Raw genomic sequence first — 23,282 nt, forward strand, 5'->3', positions numbered from 1 at the left:
ATATAAGTAGACCTATGTGGTTCAAATCCATGTCACTCAAGGGTCAGCTGTATATTCACAGTTATACAACCGTCACCACCATTCCAGAACATTTTCATCATTCCAAAAAGAAACCCCATACCCATTAGCAGTTACTCCCCATTACAATATGTGGCCTTTCGTGTCTGGCTTCTTTCACCTCGTGTAATGGTTTCAAGGCTCACCTATGATATAGCATGTATCAGCCACTACTTTTTATGGCTGAATGGTATTCCATTGTATGAATATACCACATTTTGTTTATCTTTTCATTAGCTGATGAACATTGGATTTTTAACTTTTTGGCTATTATGAATGTTGCAAATGAACATCCTGGTACATGTTTTTGTGTGGATATGTTTTCTGTTCTCTTGAATATATACCTAGGATTGGCATTGGTGGGTCACATGGTAACATTGTTTAAATGTTAAGTCTTGCACTTCTTTTGTTAAGTTTATTACTATGAATTTTATTCTTTTTAAGTCTATTGTAAATGGAATCGCTCTTAATTTCATTTTGAATTGTTTCTTGCTAGTGTTTAGAAATACAATTGCTTTTTGTACATATATATTATTTTATATCCTCTTTAATGTTAAATAATGTTAAAATATTGTGACCATCTTTCTCTCAGAAAATATACTTCTATAACATCATTTTAATGACTTTGTAATAGTGAACTACACCGTTATACCATATTTATTTACCCACCTCCTTATTATTGGAATTTAGATTCTTTTAAACTTAAAAAAACTACAGATATCTCTGATAAGTCTTTGCCATTAAATCTTTGCCAACTTACTTTATTATTTCCTGGATATAAATCTATGCAAGTGAAATTGTTAAGGCAAAATATATGCACCTTGAAAGCCGTTTGCTAAGTCACTGCAAAAATTGTCCTTCTGAAAGGTTATATGGTTTTCACTTCTACCAGTGGTGTTATACTGGATTCCCTGAATTCTCTTCAACTTTCAGTTTTATCATTAAAAAAAATCTTTGCCAGTTTGATAGGTGAAACATGAGTCTCACTGGTACTTTGCTTGCATTTCAATTCTCAGAAAGGTCAAACTTCTCTTAGATGTTTGTTAGTTTAAAAAAAATTATTTCCTGTGAATTGTTAGGTTTCTTAGCCACGAGTTTTCAGCTTCTTGTAATTATTTTGTAAAAAAAATTATATATGAAAGTCATTAATCCATTCATGGCATAAATTTTCTCCTTCCTCATCTGTTTTCTATTTTTGTTTGGTTCACTTTTTGAGGTACACACTTTTATTTTTTATGGAGTCAACTTATCCGCCTTTATAGCTTCTTCTGTTTGTGTTCTGCTCACAAATTCCTTTCCCCCTCTTTTTATTATTGAAGAACAGAAGATGAAATATACACACTTTCTTCTACAACATACCCCACTATTTAATCGCTGTACTGGTTAGTTCTCTCTCCTTTCAGCTGTGCCATTTTAAGCCGTATCTCAGTCTGTCTCCAAGCAGCGCTCCCCGACCTTCCCTCTTTTTTCCTTCTCCGTCTTTCTAAGTTTTCAGTCCTGCTTCCTCTGGGGACACTTTTGTCCTTCCTGATCTGCAGCAAAGACACCCTCCTCTACTTGTTAGAGGGCGTTCATGGGCTCCGTTTGGGTCGGATGTCCTGAGTAGGAGACCAAGCTTCAGCCCTTGGTAGGTGGGGGATTCTACCCTCTGCTCAGAGACGGACAGCTCGAGTCAGATACTCAACATCTCTGTAAAATATGGCAGATTGGGCGTCTAAAGGATTTCCTCCAAAGTACCTCTACGGTTTGGCAAACTGGCACTATTGGCTGTCTCCAAATTGTGTACGTTCCGCCACTCCCTATTCCCCGGAGCTTCTTTGATCCCATACTCAGTATGTGGCTGCAGCGCCATACACGGTGTCTGAGAATTGAGGGACTTGTTCTTTGACAATTGAGACTCGTCTGGGAAGCCACAATGTCTTCGGTGTAAGTTCTGCAGGCAGTGGCAGTTGCCTCTGCTGTCTCACCCCATTCGCCTCAAGCGTCCTTCTCCCTTCCCCCTGGTCCATCATCTGCAGAAGAGGAGTATCTAATCTCTGCCTTGGCCGTGGGAAGTTGGAGCGGTCCGGGCCCCCGCTTCAGCTGCCAGACTGGGAGCCGGGAACGCCTTCCGCCCTCCCCGCGCGCGAAGTTTGCAGCGACGACGTCTGCGGGCCAAGGCCGGGCGCTGTCAGTTCCTGATCGGGCGGGTGCCCGCTCCGGCCGCGGCACGTTCCAAACGCGAGAAGCCGCCCACTGGCCCCGGGCTCCCGGCGCGTGGGGCGTGGGCGTCGGCGCGGATCCGGAGCCTCCGCCCACACCCGGGCAGCGCTCGCTGGTCGCGTGAGGCTCGTGCCCCGGGACCGCGGTGCCCCCGAGCCCCTCCGCGGGCCGCCGAGGCAGGAGGACCGCGCGCGGCGGGATGGCGGCGGCCGCGCGGGCTCGGGGCTGGGCACCCGGGTCCGTGCTGCCGCCGCTGCTGCTGCTGGTGCCGCTGCTGCCTCCAGTTGTGTGCGCGGCCGCTCGGGACCCACCGGCCCGGGACCCACCGGCCCGGGCCCCGCGCAGCTTGCACCCGCCCTACTTCAACCTGGCCGAGGCGGCGAAGATTTGGGCCACCGCCACCTGCGGGGAGCGGGAGCCGGGAGGGGCGCGGCCCCGGCCCGAGCTTTACTGCAAGTTAGTCGGGGGGCCCACCGCCCCGAGCAGCGGCCACACCATCCAGGTAAGGTCCGGGGCGAGAGCGGGGGGCGGCGGGGACGGCGGGCTCCCTCCCCTCACGGGCCGGCCCCGCGGGGCGAAGGGGCTGGGCCTTTCCCCGCACTCTCGTGACCCGAGGCCGCCGCGCAGTGCTCCCCAACCCCTGCGCGTGCCGGCGACCCCGGGAGGTGGGCGCAGTGACCCGGGAGTGACCCTCAGGGAGCGCCGCCCTCGCCGCCGCGCCGCCCGAGGCCCGGATGGGAAACGCGCGCGAGGTGAGTGAAGGCTGAGGTAAGTCTGGGCGAGCCCAGGAGGAAAGTCCGACGCCGCGCGCTCCAGGGATGCAGTGAACTGCGGTCCTTCCTGCCTTCGTCACCCAGGTAGCGCCTGGCCAGGCCTTAAGTCCCCTGGGCTTCACCGGCGCCCCTCCTTCGAGGCTCTTTGTCTCCCCGACCTTATGCAGAGAAGGTGGTAGCAGTTAGATTCCGTGGCGTATTTTAAGAGAGAACTTTTAGACCACTCCGGTCTCACGGAAAAAACGCACTTCACCCCACCGCCCGAAGCGCCGCCATCCAGAGTCACGGGGGCATATGAGATGGACAGAGAGAAACACGGTGCTCGGAGCCCATGAGAGCCTCTTCGCACGAACACCTGTGTGAGCGCTAGTGTCGCTGCTGCTTCCTCAGCACCTGGAAGTGTGCCAGGTCCTTACACACGCGACCCTCACACGTGCGCTGGGAGCTGGAGTAAGTGAGCAGGTTAAGAAGTGTGCCTGCGTCATAAAGTAGGGCATCTGGATTTGAACCCAGTCCCAACTCCAAATCCTCTTTACATAAAGCCATCGTTGCCTCCCTCCCTCTCCTGGGAAATACTGTTGAGTAAAGTGTTTGCCGGAAGAGGGAGTAATTTTGGAGTTTGGGCTCCTAAAGCGAAAGATTATCATTCATAGTCTAGGTCAGTGTTTTAGAAAGTCTTTTGACTACGCACTTCCAGAAATAGAAAGTTGTTGAACACGCAGTATATTCTTACACAATATATGCTAATTTATTTGTTACATGCATATATGACTTTATTAGTTTGTGCTTACAAAACATACAAAAATAGAAAAACCAAATAACAATGATGAAAATACTTCGTTTTCTTTATTAACAGCACCCAATAATTTTGCTATCTCTAAATATTTTTGTTATTGTATATAACTAGTATAAACAAATATACAGATGTAAATCTATATAATTATTTTTGACAAGTTTAGTTTTGCACTTATTATATAGTCAAAGTTGGTTTTACATGAACACTGGAATTTAATGGTTGTCGTCACCGAAAAGATACCTCAAACATATGTAAATTTAAATGGAAGAACTGCATGACTCCTGAGTTCCAGAACCAGAGGCAGAATTTACAGAGTACATTGTGAAATGAAAACGTGGAGCTCCTTGTTGAAAACTTATGAATTTCAAGATCGTGATAGCAGAGCATTAAACTGAGGGGCCTTTCTGAGAGTTAGGACCCTGTACGAGTTTTCTCAATCATGGTATTCTTACTTCTGCTTCATCCTCCAATTATTCTAACATTTTTTTTTTAAAGTAGAAACTTGGCTACTGAATGTTCATTTTTCAGGTGGAATTCAGTACTTCCTGGCAGGAAAGTATTGTGTTTTAATGTATAAACAGTAGATTCAAAACTCATTTTTCTTTTGGAAACTATTTAAATGTTATAGAATTGTATTTCCGTGTTTTTAAGATGTGCAAATATGAGAACCTTTAGAGTAACACAGTTCTGTCTTTTTAGCAACAAAAGATGAAACATCTCCAAACATGTAATTTTCAAAATGCTCTTTCCATCCAAAGCATACATTTCTTTAGAACAGTATTTACCTTTTCACACATTTAAAAAAATAACACTTTTCTTTGATGATAGAGAGTAAGTACCTCTGTTTTGTAAATATCTGTCGGGTAGTATATAATGTCACTTGTCATTCCAGCAAAAAGTTAGCCAGTTTGGAATTTTTGTTGGGGGAAAAAGTGTAACTCATCTTTAAATTTGAGGTCTTTTAAGTAACTTTCCATGAGCAAACCAGTGAACCTGTATAGCCAAAAGAATTTCATAGTCACGCCCCATTTCAGTACAAGGTTGTAACTGTTCTGCTAATTAGGAGAATAGAATCCAAATGCACACGTGGATTCAAAGGTCCTCGTAAGCTTTGGTGCGTCATGATCAGATGATGGCTCCTCTCCTTCCCTTGAACAGACGCTGAGAACTCTTGGTGACTTGTGACCAGCTGACTTGTGGGCTGGGTGAAGTCCCTTAAGCAATCTGCATATTAAATAGAAAAACTAAATTTCTTCTTTTTTTAAGTAAAATAAACAGTTTTAATGCTCCCTTCTTGTCCCCCACTGGGTTGCCTGGCACACTCAGCTTTGGAGAGAACTGTTCTCATTGTGGGGAGAGTGAATGCAAGGAGAAGGAAGGTATCAAGGAAATTTTCAGCTGCCTCTTCTTCCCTGGATTTGCCTAGAAATGGGCCAACCCTCTTTCTCCTCAGCTGGCATTTTTATTGAGTGTAATTGGCTGGCACTACTGTTTTGGAAGTTCAGAAAAGTCATGTTTCTTGTTCTGAAAACTCTTGTTCTGAGTTTCCAGAATAGATCCTTAAACTTGGGTCCACAGTCCTGAACAGAGTAGGAAGTGACTTTTTGAGGTTACTCAGCAGACTGCATTTCCAGGCCAAGAGGTAGCCTGCAGAAGAAGAATGGTATCTGGTGTTACACCTTCTTGTTCCCTAAAAATAAGGGATGAACAAAAGCTCTGCTGAGTAGCACTTTTGCTTTCACAGTTGAGGGCTTGAGAAGGTGCACTGATTGCTGATGTGGGAGATTCTCAGGTATTGAGAAGCGTGCTGGAGACAAGGGGAAGGCGAGTTCCAGAAGCCGGGCTATCAGACACTTGTTCTAGCCCAGTATTGGCAGCAGCTGGTGCAAACCTGCCTTTCAGAAAAGTGAGGGGTGGTGGGAGACAGGCGGGGGAAGGGAAGAGAGACTGGGATTAATCATTTGGTCGTTCCTGAGTGATGATCATCTTGAATCTGCACATGTACATTCAAGATGGGAACTGGAGGAGAGTTCACTAAAATAGTTCTATTTCTTTGAACTTTCTAAAATTAAATCTTTGGGGCCAGCCAGGGTTTAGAATTTCAGGCCAAATGGATTTTGTGAAAAATGTAAAAAATGGATAAAAGTCACATCTTAGGAAAAAACGCTGGGTTTATGGTCTCTATTCTATAATAACAGTGCTGATACTTGAATAGTAGCATGTGTCAGCAGGTAAGCCATTTAACAAGTCTGCATTTTGTTTGTTGTGTGAAAAATGTTTGCTGTGGTTTCTCTGGACTTAAGATTCATTAAGTAAGATTTTATATACTTGTTACTGCTCAGACATTAAGTTTTTGGTGTTTGAGAGCTCTGTGATTCAGATATCCTGTCTGTCTGCTTCATGGTTGAATCTTTGGTGCTTAACAAAAGCCTGTAACAGAATAGGAAAATATTGAATGAAAGGATGGTGGAGTGAAGATAGAGTTGAAGGCTATAGTTAATATGAAGTGCAGACAAGAAAAATATGCAAATTAATTTGGTTCTGATGAAAAGTAATTACAACCAAAATATGTCACTTTGTGCTTTAATTTTAAATGTTTACTTACCTATGGAATGTAAAGACATTATTACAGTCAGCCCTCAGTATCGTTGGGTTTCGTATCTGTAGATTCAACCAACTGTGGATCAAAATAACCCCAGAACTTTCCTAAAAACAAAACCTGAATTTGCCCTAAGCTGGCAACTATTTACATAGCATTTACATTGTATTACATATTATTAATAATCTGGAGATAATTTAAAATATCTGGGAGGATGTGTGTAGGTTATATGTAAATACTGCACCATTTTATATAAGGGACTTAAGTATCTGCAGCTTTTGGTCCAATCCCTCGTGGATACCAAGGGACGACTGAAGACTGATATCTGATAGAGGTGATGATAAAATGGAAGTGGAAAGCTATGTTGAAAATATAACCTTGTGTTTGGTTTAGCTTGGCATAAGCACTATGCTTACAAGAAATGAAATGTACGTATTTACCAAACATATGATCTCAATTTTGTGCACTGACAGTTCAACACATCTTTTATATGTTCTTTCCTTGCGCTTTGATATATGCATAAAAATTTGTACGGAACGTGAATGATATTGATAGAGAAGTACACAACGCCTGAGTTGTGGCTAAGCGTGAGCGTGCTTGCCGCAAAGCAGTCCCAGTTGTGTGTTCGTGTAACTTGGATTAATAGCCATAAACAGGAAACAACTTCACTAAGGCTCTGTTTAGAGAACTATTGTGAAAGAGAGCCACTTATTAGCTTCGACATGGGCCTTTTCCTTTGTGAAACTGATGTGAAAATTTGGGGGAAATCTAAGACATTTACTATATCCAGTGATATATTTGTTAAAAATTATTAATGAGTTATTTTGAAACTTCAAATTATTACAGTCAGCAGTTGAAAGATAAGTGATCCTTTTTCAAAGATGATTTTCCTAATAGTTGTGTGTTTGTGGACATTAACCAAAGGTTAGCAATGAAAGTTTGTGTACAAATTGTTTGAAGCCTACGTAAGTGTTTTCCTTTGGCGAGTTCACTCACCAGTGAAATTTAATTTAAATTTAAACAGCAGTTTAAATTTGTTCCTCAAAACCTCATAGGTTACTGGAGCTCATGGACCTTCAGGGTTGCTGGTGAGGGGTTAGAACTGGGAATGTGCAGTTCTTGAATTGCAAGATTTTATTTCATGCTCTGAATCACCAGTGCCATTGAGAGTGTGGATCATTTAATCCGAGAAAAAGAAATACAGTCACAGGGAAAGGAGAGGACAAAAAGTTATTAATTTCAGCCCCTCACTTATAAGAGCACTGCACCTAAACCATTACAGAAGGATAACTGTGTGTGTTTTATATCTCTTTAAAAAAATTTTTATTGAAGTATAGTCAGTTACAGTGTGTCAATTTCTAGTGTACAGCATAATGTACCAGTCATGCATATATATACATACATTTGTGTGTTTTATATCTTTAGTGCATGTATGAATGTGAACGCTATGGGTTTTCTTCACTTCTTTTACCAAAACTAGATTGGGGCTTGTGAGTCATTTTTAGCAGCTTTATCGAAGCATGGTTTAAATACCATAGCATGCATCCATTGTAAGTGTGAATTCAGTCATTTTTAGTAAGTTTATGGAGTTGGGCAACTGTCACTAGAATCTGGTTTTAGAACATTTCCAACAGCCCCCAAAGTTCTCTTGTGCCTGTTCACATAGTTTCTGCTCCTGTCTCTAGTCTGAATTCTGTCTCTAAAGATTTGCCATTTCTGGAAATTTCATATAAATGGAATCACATAACATGTAGTCTTTCGTGTCTGACTTCTTTCATTCAGCATAATGATTCTGAAGTTCTTTCATACTGTTGCATGATTTAGTAGTTTGTTTCTCTCTTTTTTTGCAGGAAACAGTATGCCATTGTATGGCTATACCTCATTTTCTTTATCCATTTGCTAGTTGATGGACATTTGCATAGTTTCTAGACTTTGGCTGTTATAAGTAATGCTGGTATGAACATTCACAAGCAAATCTTTGTGGGGATGTGTGTTTTCAGTTATCTTGGGTATATTCCTAGGAGTGGAATTGCTAGATCATATCAGAAGTTCAAGATTTTGAGAAACTGCCCATTATTGAAAATGGAGCATTGATGTCTCCAACTATTATTATAGAGTTATTTCTCCCTTCAGTTCTATGGATCTTTGCTTCATGTATATTTGAGGCTCTTTTGTTTGGTGCAGATATATTTAAACTGTTATATCTTCTTGATGGATTGGCCTTTCTATCATTGTATAATGTCTGCCTTTATCTCTTGTAACAACTTTTGGCTTAATGTCTATTTTGTGTGATGTTAGTATCATCCATTCTAACTCCCTTTGGTTACTGTTTACATGGAACACCTTTTTATATCCTTTCATTTTCAACTTATTTATGTCTTTGGAACTAAAGTGAATTTCTTATAGACCTCATATATTTGGATCATATATATGTTTTTTTTTAAATCCATTCTGTCAATCTCTGCTTTTAATTGGTAAGTCTAATCCATTTACATTTAGATTGATTACTGATAATGAAGGACTTACGTCTGCCATTTTGTTATTTGCTTTCTATGAGTCACATGTTTTTTGGTTCCTCAATTCCTCCTTTACTACTTTTGTGTTTAATTTCTTTTTCTAATGTACTATCTTGACTTCCTCCTCATTTCCCATTCTGTAAATTTTTAAAAGTTATTTTCTTAGTGCATTCTCTGGGGATTACAATTAACATTCTAAATTTATAGTGATCCAATTTGAGTTGATATCAACTTAGCTTTAATAGCATCCAAAACTCTGCCTCTACAAGTCTGTCCCCAATTTTTATGATGTTATTGTCACAAAATTACATCTTTACACTTTGTTGCCCATCAAGATAAAAATATAATTATTGTTCTATGCATTTGTCTTTTAAATCATATAGGAAGAAGAGTTACCAACCAAAGATACAATAATGCTGGCTTTCGTGTTTACCTATGTAGTTACCTGTACTGGTGTTCTGTATTTCTTTGTATGGCTTTGAGTTACTGTCTAATGTCCTTTATTTCAGCTCAAAGAACTCCCTTTAACACTTCTCGTAGGGCAGGTCTACTAGCAACAAACTCTTTCAGCTTTTGTTTATTTGGTAATGTGTTAATTTCTCCCTCATTTTTGAAGACTAATTTTACCAGGTATAGAATTCTTGACTGACTGGTTTTTTCCTTTCAGCACTTTATATCATCTCACTGTCATCTGGTTTCCATGGTTTCCAATGAAAAATAGGTTGTTAATCTTAAATGTGTTTCCGGTTGTGATGAAGGCTTTCATGAAACCTGTGTTAACTCTTGCTCAACCTTTGGAACCATCTGCCTAGTGAGGAAAAGGTTATTAAATGGTACCTCAGTGGTATTAGTCAGTGAATCTGCCTGGATTGTGCTGTATACATGGGCTCCTGGCCAAGGGGGCTGAAAATCCAGCCTGGGCAAAGCTGTATCTGCTCAGAGGCAGGGAGCCCTTTTCTGCTTCACAAAATAGAGCTGTGTGCATGAGCTAGCAGATCCTTGATTAGATCCCTCCTGCCAACAGGGTGGAGCCTGCCCTGGGGAAAGCCAACTCATTGAGTCCCGCATGTCCTGCCAGTTTCTCAATGTCATAAGCATATTATATTCTCTCAGTGGTTTTCCCATCCTAGATGCTTAGAAAATACGTGTGTAATTAATAAATGAATATTAGCGTGAGAGAAATATGGGTTTTAATTAGATTATCTATGCATACCTTCACTATAAGAAGTAGGAAATAGACTAATTCTCTGTTACTTTCAAGTTGCACCATATGCTGTGTACAGAAGTGATGCCAAATAAGAGCAGGCAGAGTGGTGAGTAGGGAGAACAGCCTACTAACCAGCAGACTTACTCCCCTGTTTAGTGCAGGGCATTAGTCTAACACACACTTATACAACACTTACTGAAGCCTGGTGCTGTTCTAAAGCACCTTTCACAAACTGACTTTTAATCCTCACAACAATTGATGAAGGAGGTACTCCTAGCATGCTCATTGTACATATGAGGAAACTGAAGCACAGAGAGGTGAAGTGATTTGTTCAAGGTCACACAGCTGGTGTGTGGTAAAGCCAGGCACTCTGGCTGCAGAGTTCATGCTCTTACCCGCTGTGCTGTGCTACCAACTGCTTTTCCCTCATTGTTCCAGCCAAACCCTGCACCACCTCACTCACTCCACTCATCCCCTTGGAGCCATTGATTTTCATGTCTGTATCCTCATTCAAGCATAAGCTCCCTGAAGGTGGGGCCACATTTTCCTGCAGTTTGTCTTCCCTGTGGCAGCCTGTTGTAGACACTTTATAGATGCCTTTTGAAGAGGTTTTCAAAGGGCAGCACCATTATAGAATTTTCCCATTGGAGCAGCACCCTGATGGAAGTGCTGTTTGATTAAAAAAAAATACCCAACTTTCACCAACCTGCCTTTGGAAGTCAGGTGTGGCCCTGGAGTGTTGAATTTCAAAGTAGAGGTGTCTGAGGCTGTAGCTGAGACCAGGGACCAGGACTGGGTCACTCAAAGCTGGAAGAGGCAAGGAAGCCTCCTTCCTCCATAGATTTCAAAGGGAGAGGGGCCCTGCTGACACCCTGACTGCAGACTTTGAGCTTCCTGAGCTGTGAGACAATAAACTTCTGTTGTTCTAAGCCGCCCAGTTTGTGGTACTTTGTTACGGCAGCCCGTCTTAGTCCATGTGGGCTGCCATAACAAAATACTATGGATTGGGTAGCTTGTAAACAACAGAAATTTGTTTCTCACAGTTCTGGAGGCTGGGAAGTCCAAGGTCAAGGTGTGGGCAGGTTCACTGTCTGGTGAGGACCCACTTGTTCGTTGATGGCTGTTTTTTGCTGTCTGTCCTCATATGATGAGAAGGGTGAGGGGGTCTCTCTATTTATAAGGGCACTAATCCCACTTATGCAGGTGGAGCCCTCATCCTAATACCATCATCTAGTGAGTGAGCTCTTCACATATGAATCTGGGGAGGGGACACGGATATTCAGTCCATGGCAGTAACTTCGTATTTAGGCCAGATAACCAGGCTGTCAGTCAGTCGGCCGTGTTTAGTGACCAGTCAGCATGTGAGTTATCTGTGTAAGGGACATCTGTATAAGAGGGACTGGAGGATGGGGGCCTGGAGCTTCTGGGCAGTTCTAGAGGGGCTTTGCTTTTGAGACTTTGCAGTCTGATAACTCAAAGTGTGGTCCCTGAACAGAATAAGGAGAGCTCTTGGCTAAACAAACATTTAGGGATCACCCACACTGAGAGTAGCCCTTACATATGAAGAACATGTCAGTGGGGCATGAAGTAAGGACGGTCTAACGCAGGTGGGGTGGTACCAGTACCGTGAGCCTTGGATCCCTTGTTTAAGCAGAGCCCAGTGGTTGGGTGATTCCTGCACTAGTGAGGGCTCTGGGGGCTGTATCAGGGGAAGGGTGGGGTGGGATTGTGAAGCAAAAGATCCAATTCCTTATGTCCTGGGATTGGCTCTGCAGAGACTAAATATTGCTGAGGGGCTGTGTGTGTGCACAAAAGACAGTGGTGGCAAAGATTCTACACAGGGTAGTTTGCATAGTGATTTGATGAGAATGCAAAAATTCTAGGCTTTAAAACCTTTCTATATGTCTCACCTGTTTCTAGGCAGCGTCCCTATTCATTGTGACAGCTGATCACTTAATGTATCTTTAATGTGACATTGAATTATGAATGTTTTTAACCAGAAAAAGTAGCGGACAATGCTCGGAGACCTCATTAGGAAAATCTTTTAGTAAGATTGCCATGAACTAATTTTTTCTTTCTCTTGTTTTATTTCATTATCTTTTAGGTCAAATAGTAGGCTTTTATTTAAATAAAAATATATCTGTTGAATGCCCTTTTTCTAATAGAAATAACAGGACCTGATAAAATCTTGGTTCCCTCTCCCTGAGCACCAGGCTGGCTTTGAAGTAACTGTTGGTACCCCTCACACATTTGGTGTTATAGGCGGCCTCGTTTTTCTTTGATCACTTGCTCGCCTTCATGCTGGAGTGCGGTTTTTCCGTGGCTGTTACATATGGCACCTGTCACTGTAGCTTAGGAGGATTGTAGCTGAAACAGAGCAGAGTAGAAAAGATGAGGCCAGGGCCTTCACGACCATGATACCGATGTTTATAACCAACAGTTCTCCACCTTCACTGAAGACAAAATAAAAAGAGTGGTGTAGTGTTGCAGCATGAAGGATTGAGGTCAGCTGTGGAGAAGGACTGCCTTCAGTGCACTGCACTGCTGCAGGATTTTTAAAGAGGTAGGCGAGGTGGCCATCTCTAGGCAGAATCCTATGTGTGATCTTTTCGGCTCCACCACAGGCAAAATCCCAGGGCTTTATTGGCAGGACTTGTGGGGGCAGCTGCCCTCCCCACACCAGACGGAGTGCATTGCAGTTTTCTGGAGGGAGTTACAGTCAAGGATTCAGGCCCTCGTGTACTCTATGTCTGTGAGTCTGTTTCTGTTTTATAAATAAGTTCATTTGTACTATTGTTTAGATTCCACATATAAGTGATACCATATAATGCTTGTCTCTCTGACTTACTTCACTTAATATGACAATCTCCAGGTCCATCCATGTTGCTGCAAATGGCGTTATTTCATTCTTTTTTCATGGCTGAGTAGTTTTCCATTGTATGTATACACCACGTCTTCTTTATCCAGTCATCTGTTCACGGACACTTTGGGGGCTTCCATGTAAGTGAATAGTCTTGACTGTTACTTTCAGATCAGCTTGTTGTCCTCGTTGACCACTAACACCTGGCAGTGTTCCCAGGGCTGCCAGCTTGTCTTTTGTGCGTGATCCCTAATGTAGCTTCTTCTTAAGGAAAGAACTGCTACCTGAAAGCACACAGGTACACATATTTGTGTGGAATATTCATCCACTAGTATATTTAACAAGTATTTATTGACATCTGTATGGCAGGATTTGAACTTCCATCATTCTACTCCAAAATGCATCTCTTTGAAACAAGTGAAAAGGAAAAAAATCTCTGGAACTTGGTCTGAATGGACAGTTTTTGAGTAACAGGTATAAACTTTGCAGGTATTTGCTTATCTGCCTTTAAAAAATACCTGGGACCAACCTCGAGCCCCTTGTTTCATCTCTCAAATCCCTTCCTGCAGGAGCCCAGCACAGCAGGGGTGCAAAGCTCCCCGTCCCCAGTGGGGTGAAGCCTGCATGGGGGCCGCAGAGCTGGGTGCTCTCCTGCACTGTGTAGCCATCGCCATTCACCCCCCTACATGCAGACCTAGAGGTGCTCAGGAAATGTACAGAATGCTCGTCTTAATTGTTGATAACCACGCCGATGTGCTTTGTGCCTCTCAGAAGGGAGAATGTTCTGAATAAGATCTTTGCAAAGGAGCAATCCCACGTTTGGAAATGGGCACACTCCAGAATGTTCTCCATATCAGGACTCCAGCTGGCTTGGGTCTGGGCACTTGAGACAGTACCTTGAAGGCACGTAACCTCAGGAGCCTCCGTGAGTGATGGCTTGGAGTGGGGTTCGTGGCAGCACAGATGTGATAATGTGATGGGGGCTTTGATGGATGAGTGTGTTTTCCGTGCCGCCACAGGGCATGCCTCTCAGCTTCTGTCGGACAGGGTTCTCTCCTCAGCTGGGTCTCTTCCCACACATCTGGCCCTGGGCAGGTGTTTGGAAAAGCACATAATTGCTATTCCAGCGTGGCCTCACATGGCATCCACATCTGAGACAGGCTCTTTGATGTAGCGTGCTGAGCGGCAAGGCCAGGATGGAAAGTGTTCTGGGCTGTGAGTACCGGGGCCGGACCCACGCACGGGTCTGGGTTCCTGCCCGTCCTGGCTGGGTGGTTTGAGGCGAGACCCTGCACCTCGGTGAGTCTTCACTTCCGGGTCTTTGAGTTTTGAAGGCTTTGACCCGCACCTGAGAGCGCTGTGAAGATGAAGCAAGCAGAGCGTGCTGTGCCTCTCCTGGGCTCCCCGGGCCCTGGGCTCGCTGGGTCCCCGCACCTGCTGGTGACACGTCGGGTTTGAGACGTTTCTCTTCTCTGCCACCGTCTCTTCGGGGCAGGGTCCAACTCTTAATGTTTGTCCGCATCCAACACAGTGCCCTACACATTGGAGGCAATTTGGAAAAGTTGAAGAAATGACTGTTCCAGTAATAAAAGAGAAGTGTTAGGGAGCGGTGCCGTAATCAGCCTCTCGTTTGTTAGAACGATATGGTGTTTGTCCTGTGACTTCAGTTGCAAAGTGTTATACATGAGAGGCTTTTGGTTAAGGAGAATCATTGAAAATGTTAGCAACTAGGAGAGACTGTTTTTTTCCATCTTTCTAAAAAAGCATAGGTCACTCTGTGGGCCTCTGGGCAAACATTGCCTTGTCCTCTGGGGCCCTCCAGCCTTGGATCTCAACTCTGTTTAGTTGTTTATCTGAACAGCTTTGTCCCCGTTACTTCTAGCCCCTTCTAATCACATTTGCTATTTCCCACTTGACGAGGCTAACAATAATCTTGACACAGTTCAAAGCGTGAGCCCCTAGTCTTGTTTATCTCACACTATTCTCATCTCTGTGTCAAAAGCTTTTGCAGACAGACAAGTGAAAGAGCCCTCAGTAACCCACTCAGTGAAAACTTTGGGTCACACATTTGCTTTCACGCCAGGATCAAATTTATCTTTGAACATTTAAAAATTACCTTCCAAGATGCCCACGAGGAGCAGAGCCACCCTTTCATCACAGCACATTTCTGGGGACGCTGCGGGTCTAAGTTTGCTTCTGCCTCCCACTCCTCTGTGGTGGTTATGCCCTAAGATAATTTAATTGGGGAGCAAACATTTCAGTATGTGAAGTCCACCCCTGGGTAAGCATGAGCCTTTGACTCAATTCAAATATTTTCAATATATATGAAAGGCTTTTTAGGTGGTAATGGTGGTGAAATTCTTCATGGCAAAAACACACCAAAAACCCGAACCAAACCAAAACAGAGGCAAGAAAATCTGCCTACCAAAAAAGAGTAATTCAGTTAAGAAGATGAGATATCAGTAGAATCCAATTTCAACAGAGATGACAATGCCAAATAAATACCACTCCAGGTAAAGATGGATTCCCATTTACCTACTAAATTAACTGCCAGCTACTCATTCTGGCATCCACAGCCCAGCCACATCTCCCCCGGGGCACTTACCTTTCAAATGTTGTCTTCTATTATTGGTGCTCTCTGTCAACTGGACCAGCTGGTCCCTGTGCCTTTGCTGGTGCTGGTTCCTCTGCCTGGAACACCTTCCCTGTTGCTGCTCACTGCCACTTACCAAGGTCCTACCCATCCTCACAGGCAGCTGAAATCCCGCCTCTTCCACCCTGCCTTTCCTGAGCCCATGGACTGTCTACCCCCTTAGAACCAGCGCTCTACACTCCTGCCATCCCTGCTTCCCTTATAGTTATTTCTATGCTTGGCGCCTCCACTGGGACTGTGAGCGGGGATCTTCCCTGTATCTCAGTGCCTGACGCAGAGCCTGCAGAGGAGGATATGAAGACTTAAAAGGATTTGCTGAAGGGAAACATCTTTGCATCCCAAGCACAACAGGCTCTTCTTAAAGTGTCATACAAGACGAGAAAAACATAGCTGTAACAGATGGGAGATAAATATAATGTGTATCTTAGGAACAGGAGAAACAGGTATAAACAGGGGATATAGTTTAAGATCAAATAAAAAAGAGAGAGCCTTACTACTGTCTTCAGAAAACATGAATTTCAACAGCTGACATCTCTAAACTGTATAAAGCAGTCTTTGTTTTGATTACCTCTTTTACTAAATTGAGAAGAAAAAGTTACTTGAAAAATAAAAAAAGAGCTTTTTTTTTCTCCCCAGGGCCAGTTCTGTGACTATTGCAATTCTGAGGACCCCAGGAAAGCGCATCCAGTCACTAATGCAATTGATGGATCCGAACGTTGGTGGCAAAGCCCTCCTCTCTCCTCCGGGACACGGTACAACAAAGTCAACGTCACCTTGGATCTAGGCCAGGTCAGTTACGCTTTCATCTGGAATGGGGAAAATTAGTTTGGATCATTGTTCCTGTGGTTATTTCTGATAAAAAATAATAATTATTTTCAAAAACAAACTTCAGTTTTAATTCACTAATCATTGAGGAGCCTGTTACATTAATGCTCGCGTCCCTCACCATTCCGTGCAGTTCGTCACAATGCAGACACCAACACCTGTCTATTAAATGAGTTAAAAATTAGTTGTAAGTAGTTTCATTGGCAAAGATTTTTTTATTATTATTTTTTATCGTGGTAAAGTACACATACCATAAAATTTACCATCTTAGCCACTTGCAGCTCAGGATGTCAAGTACATTCACGTTGTCATTGTACCCAGTCTTCAGAGCTCTTCTTTCTCCTACAAAACTAGCACTGTGTACTCATTAAACACTAACTCCTCATTCTGTTTTCTGTCTCTCTGAATTTGACGACACTTGGTACCCCATGTAAGTGGAATCATATCATATGATCAAAATCAGCCTTTTGTGATTGGCTTGTTTCACTGAGCATAATGTCTTCAGGGTTCATCCATGATGCAGCTTGTGTCAGAATTTCCTTCCTTTTAAAGGCCGAGTAGCATTCCATTGTATGGTTACCACATTTTGTTTATCTGTTCATCCATCAGTGGACACTTGGGTTGCTTCCATCTTTATGATGTTGTTAATAATGCTACTACGAACATGGGCATGGCGAAGATATTTTTAGAGCGTTCCCTTTCCTGGAAATCCTGACTCCATGAACACTGACTACCATATATTTAGCCTTATTTGGCCAACTGGTCCATGCCTATCCTGCTGTGGTAGGCTAAGATGGTCCCCAGCATGCTTCCCTCCTGGGGTACACGCCCCTCTCCTTTGAGTGTGGGCAGCACTGTAAATACGATGGATGTCACTTCCGTGACAAGGTGGCATTATATGACAAAGAGGACAGGATTTTTCAGATGTGTTTAAGGTCCCATGTCAGTTGCTCAAAAGGAAGACTATCTTGAGGGACCTCTCCTAGTTATGGGAGCTCTTCAAAGGGCCCTACCTCAAGGAAGAGGTTCAAAGCATGAGAAATTTTCCTGCTGACCTTGAAATGAAATTTTCCTGCTGACCCGTGGAGATGGCCATATGGTAAGGACCTAAGAATGGGTTCTAGAAGTTGAGAGTGGCCCGAGCCAACAGCCAGGAAAAAAGGAGGAACCTCAGTTCTACAACCATAAGGAACTGGATTCTACCAACAACATGTGCAGACTTGGAAGCAGTCTTTCAGTTATCCAGTGGACACCTTGATTGCACTTGACCCTGAGCAGAGAACCTGGTCACACCATGTCCAGACTCCTGACATAAAGGGCTGCAAGATAATAAGTAATGTGCTTTAAGCCACAAGGTGTGGTATTTTGTTTAGCAGCAATAGAAAGTTAATGCACCTTTTTCTCCCCCTCTTTCAGACCAGGCAATGCCTCCCATCTATTTCACCCTATTTCTTCAACAGGTATTTCCTTAGTACCTTCTACGTGCCAGGCACTGTTCTAGGTGTTTGGGATACACAAGCAATTAAAAAAAGGGAAATGCATCCTGCAGACTGGAAATCAAATGATACTGAGATTTATTCCAACAAACGTGTCACCTTCATTTTGGTTGGGGATAGTTTGGTGGCAGGAGGGCTCTCCACCTCTTCTGCCCATGTGTTGTGTTAAATCTGGCCTCTCCTGAGAATATTTTCACCCTCAATTTGCATCTGAGATAATTCAGGGAGATCCATCATGGTTTGAAAAGACTCTATAACCCCAGTTTCAACAATGGATTACTCTTATCCCTCTAGCATTAATTCAGTAGAGATTTTGCCTATAATGACTAGGATTTACTTACCGTACCATTTTTTTTAACTAGGGTTTCTATAGTTAACTGGGAATCTTAACCCATCAAAATGTTTACCAAACATACCAGTGCTTACTGGACTTGCTCTTTTTGCCTTGAAGCTATTTTTTAAAAACATACCTTTTAAAAGTACCCTTTTGATGTACCTGAAAAACCCCTCATTAAGACAGTTGAATTAAAAAAAAATCCCACCAGCATAAGAACGATTTAGTAATTTGCTGGTGGCTGACAGACATGAGCTACGGCGAACATCTTTGGGACTGGTGCACCCACCCACCTCCTTGCTGGTGGGGAGGCTGCTCTGTAGGTGGCTGAGAGTGGTTCCTGGAGTCCGCCCACTTCGGCTCGTGCCCTGGTGCCCTTCTTACCTGCCATGTGACCTGGAGCAACAGACGTAACTGCTCTCTGCGGCAGTTTCCACATGTGTAAAGTGAGATAATATTAGCGCTCACCTCGTAGGATTGCCGTGAGGTTTGAATGAGTTAGCTGCTTTGTTTTGAAGCCTCTTCAGGCCAGTGGTCGGTAAGTTAAATTTTTATTTAATAGAATAAAGTAAACTTCAATAAACGCTCATTATGAAAACAGACAGACTCCTAACTTCTGCTCCTCTAGAAAACACTGCATATAATCCTGCAGAAAATACTCTAGAAATGTCTAGAAACAGGAAAAGCAACACAAATTATGTCAGACTGAGGGTGTTTCCTTCCTCTTGTGTTGCAGCAGTACGTGCTTTAATGAGCATGTTCTATCCTGTAAGGTTCATATTTTATACTCCATTGGTGGGATCTTTAGTTTCTCCTTTTTGCTAGAGTTAACCATGAAAGCGTCACTGAGAGGTTAGATTTAATAACTGAATAGTGACCTACAGACCTTAGATTTAGGAAGTGTGAATCTTGATGCATGGTTGGGAAATAAAATGCAGGCTATAAACTTGTTATCACTGAATTACTTTTTCCCAGCTACGGAGAACTGAAATTTGATTTCAGTTTGACAGTTTACGCTGTCATGAGGGGGTCCATTTTCTCTGTCTCCTTTTGCACCACTTGGTTTTTGTTCTTGGTTTTATTGGCCAACACAGTTTGACAAGTCAAAACATTGCCTTCAGGACTCGACCTTGAAGGGCCGTTTTCCTCCTTACAAGGTGGCAAAGTAGGAAGTTCCTGCGATTCCTTGGAGGCAGTGGCATTTTCTGGGCTGTCCAAGTCTGTTAAATTATATACTACTCATCAGCTTCAGGCTAGAGAATAAGAACGGGATGTCTTACTGGAAACGTTGGTCTGGCCAAGTATAATGTGTTCGTTTTGACTTTTGAAACAGAATGTGGGTGCCCCGGTTTTAAAAGGGGACTTTTTGGAATATAAGGGAGTTTGTTTTTTGCCAGTGGGACATGACTTCCACGATCTCCCCTGGGAGCCAGGAGGCTTTAGCAATGGGCTCTAGTTAGGCTCTGAGATTTCCTTCAGAACGAATCTTACTCTGTCTTCACCTCTGCTTTTCCTCCTCCAGGGTGAGGATTAAGGGAAAACATGTGAACGTGTGTGTGGCCGGGGTTCCCATCTCACTGTCCTCCAAGGTCAAGGTGGCCAGGAGGTTGGGAGGGGCTAGCTCTCAGGTGGGAAGGAGGAGGGGGACGAGGGTCCACAGCGGAGCAAACTTGGCTCTTGGGCTCCAGGGAATAGGAAAACCATCTCAAGAAGGATTTTAAGGCTCTTATGCGACTCATCATGCCCCCAAGAGTATTGTTTTTAACCTATTAGTAGTAGAAATAAACAAAGACAAAGCAAACAGACAACCCCTCCAGAAAAACCTCGGAAGGAATCGCCTCAGAGGCTGGAGGTGAAGAGAAAAGATGACGTTGTGTCCTATTCTGCAAGGTTGCTGGGGAGAGGGGCCCGGCTGGTGGGTCAGCGGACAAGGCAGCCTGTGGGCCTTGTTAGAGGCACAGGCTGTGAGGCCAGGCCCTGCTTGCAGCCCCCCAGCCCCCTCAGTGGGCAGCCCAGATGAAAGGCCCCTGCACCCGATCCCACGTACCAACTCCAGGGCCTCCATCTGACTCCCTGCTTCTGCCTGAGGGCTCTTTCCAGGGCTTGAGTTTAGAGCAGCTGGGAAATGCGGGATTTAACGCCCCCGCGGGCCACCCTCAACCCAGGAGGGACAGGAGTTGCTGGAAATCCCTCCGCCCATTTCCCTGCCTCCCCTTGGGACAGTTCCAAGGAGCTTTCTTCACAGTTCTTCAGAGTGTGTCCACCAGGACTGGGCCCCATTTGGCCCTGGCAGAATCTGCCCCTTTAGCACCTGTCATTGGCTTTCCCCCCTCCTCTGTGTCCCTCTCTCTCGATTTGTACTTCTTGAGATCGACTCCCAAATCAGCCACCTCTACTCAAGCCTTTGTCTCAGAGTTGATTTTAGAGAGGACCCTAAGACAGGGAAGAAAGGGGGCCTAGACCGAGGCCCAGAAATCCCCCTGGGTTTCTGGACAAGCCAAAATTCTGAGAAAGTTATTTAAAATGCAGTAAGTAGAAAATTCAGAAAAAATATTTCTAAAGCTCACAGATTAAGAGTAATGAAGGCAACAGCATTATAACTTTTAAAGGACAAGAAAATAAGTCATAGAGAAATTTCCCATTACTCTACCTGTTTTTTCACGGGCACAGCATAGGTCAGTGAACGCCTCAGGGTCCAGATGTAAATACGGGGTCCAGATGTAAATACGAGATCCAGCTAGCTGAGAGTGAATTTAGTATACAGATGGCTTCTAAGAGCCTTTCTTTCTTTCTTTTCCTTTTTTTTTTTTCTTGTCCTCTTCAACTTTTATGAGACTTTGGTGTATGAATCCAAAACATTCTTCGTGGCCCTTGTCAGTTCTGAGTCAGATGGGAGGAAGGCCTGGGCTGGTTTCTGATTCTCCCTGAGTTTGCCGGCTTTCAAGACTAAATTGTTTCTAGGGATGCCTGGCAGGCGAGGTCACAAGAGTCTGACTCAGCTGGGCCCCTGGTTGGATAACAGTTCAATCCAGAAAGTGGATGACTCTTATGTTTGACCCAGTCTTCTAGATTTCTCAGGAATTCTCTAGACTATAAGCTTCAGGAGGCCAGGGACTATGTGTGTTCACTGCAGAATGTTCTACTCCCAACATCTTGCTTAGTGTTCAGCACATAGTAGATACTCAGTAAATATTTGCTGAGTGACTGTAGAATGAACCAAGGATGACTCAGGGTGGGTCTGAATTTCCCCAGGGTATAGTACCAGTGGAAGCAGATTGCTGTGAGACCAAATCTCTGGGTTGGAGTGGACCAGCCTTGGCTCTGTAATTAATTGGTTCCACTTAGGATATTTGTGTCTCTTTGCAACATCATTTAAGTATTTTAGAGCAATTGCACAGTTAGAAGATACGATCTTATACAGAGTAAATTTGTACTTAATAAATTTCTATTAATGGCCATGTAATCATGAGAGTTATGATTTGGATGGAATGCAATGTAATTATCCTCCAGTTTGTGGGTTGCCCACCCAGGGGAGTATGGAATTTGATTACATCACAAGTCCTCCCCTCCCACCCGTCTTGTTGTGGTTCCTTCTTTGTGTCTTTAGCCGTATAAGATCTTTTCTGGCAGGTCCCAGTCTTTTTCATTGGTGATTGTTCTACAGTTAGTTGTGCTTCTGGTGTGTTCTTGAGAGGGGGTGCGCCCAGTCTCCTTCTGCTCTGTCATCCTGACCACTGTCTCCACTCTAATTTTTAAATATCCCTAACATTTACATTTTACATTTGCTAGTTCCCATATAACTGGCACCACAAGTGTAACAGTCATAACAGAAAATGAGTTAAATATGTTTCCTTCCAAACATAAATCTAAGCATCAGGCTGTAGGCAAACAACATGAATCTAAGAATCAGAAACACAGATAGAAATTGTGCTAGGAAACAGCAACACTTTTCTGCTGGACTTTTCTCTCGAGCTCTCTGAGATACACGTTAACATGACAAAGTGGTAAACAGAGGTCACTGTGACTTCCTTGGTGACTCTTACCAGGTGACCCTGAGTTACACGCTGTTGTGACTCTGGCGTTCGGCTGCGTCCCAGGATTAAGGCCATTGTTAAGTTGTCAGAGGGCCCTTCCTTGTCAGGAGGGGTGATACCAGGGGTTGGCCTCCCCTGGGAAGGCGAGGCCTGCAGTCCAGGGAGGGGCTGGAGAGGGTGCCCCACCTCCGGCTGTTGATCAGTCCACATCGAATTCATCTCTCATAGTGCTTGATGGCAAACATATTCCCGGGGTTCATTTCTTGAGAACTCCCAGGATGATGGCTTATGCTGCCAAGAGAAAAATAAACAGAAACAAAGCCCTTGGTTCCTTCTAGAAAAGGCTAATCCTATTTCTTTGCGGGTTGGCCACGCAGTTGAGAAAACAGAAGGAAGATGGCCTGCCAAGGCACTGGTGTTGAGTTCCGTGGAACTGGGAGTTGACTGGAAGGAGGACCACTCTGTCTCTCGAGAAGCACCCGGGCTGCTGTGCCAGCCTTTGGTCCTATGGGGGGAGGGGTCAGGGTGGGGCAGAAACTGAGGCACGACCCTGGGCAGACCGGCGTCAGGGCATCCCATCCGGGCAGGCCCTCACCGGTGAGAGTGGGGAGGACTCACTGCCTGTGGCTCGAGACGCTGGTGGACAGAGTATGTGAGCGTGCTTTGGTCTTTGTGATGCAGTAGGCAAACATAGAACATCACTGTCATTATGTAGCGAGATTGTCGTTGACACCCCGCCTTCTCTCCTTTTCTAGGCTTTCAACAAGCTTACACTGCCTTCTCTCCTCTAAGGGAGTGAACAATCTGTTAATACATTCACACGGAAGCTCTGGAAACTGAGTACTGGAAACTCAGAAACTTCCCAGAATGTTTGCATCTTAAAAAATTACTATTTTTGTCATGGGACTACGACTTCTAGAAATTTATCCT

The 23,282-nt window shown here is 43.9% G+C and overlaps 1 protein-coding gene and 1 long non-coding RNA gene across 3 annotated transcripts in view; one reads left to right on the forward strand and one right to left on the reverse strand.

Annotated features, from left to right (window-relative positions):
- The first annotated feature begins 2,247 nt into the window (after positions 1-2,247).
- LAMA3 (laminin subunit alpha 3) overlaps positions 2,248-23,282 on the forward strand; it is a 198,143-nt gene continuing 177,108 nt past the window's right edge. The window contains 2 exon segments of the mRNA XM_032467526.1: positions 2,248-2,761; positions 16,300-16,452. Coding sequence (XP_032323417.1) covers positions 2,459-2,761; positions 16,300-16,452 — 456 coding nt within the window. The 5' untranslated portion in view covers positions 2,248-2,458.
- On the reverse strand, positions 13,061-21,334 carry LOC116659684. 2 transcript variants are annotated; one of them, XR_004315051.1, is made up of 4 exons: positions 20,969-21,334; positions 15,616-16,469; positions 15,127-15,237; positions 13,061-14,545 (listed from the first exon to the last, which is right to left on the reverse strand). It is a non-coding gene; the product is annotated as an uncharacterized LOC116659684 (long non-coding RNA). The 2 variants fall into 2 exon arrangements; XR_004315052.1 differs by lacking the exon at positions 15,127-15,237.

This window comes from Camelus ferus, chromosome 24, assembly GCF_009834535.1.
Source record: "Camelus ferus isolate YT-003-E chromosome 24, BCGSAC_Cfer_1.0, whole genome shotgun sequence".
NCBI classification, from domain to species: Eukaryota; Metazoa; Chordata; class Mammalia; order Artiodactyla; family Camelidae; genus Camelus; species Camelus ferus.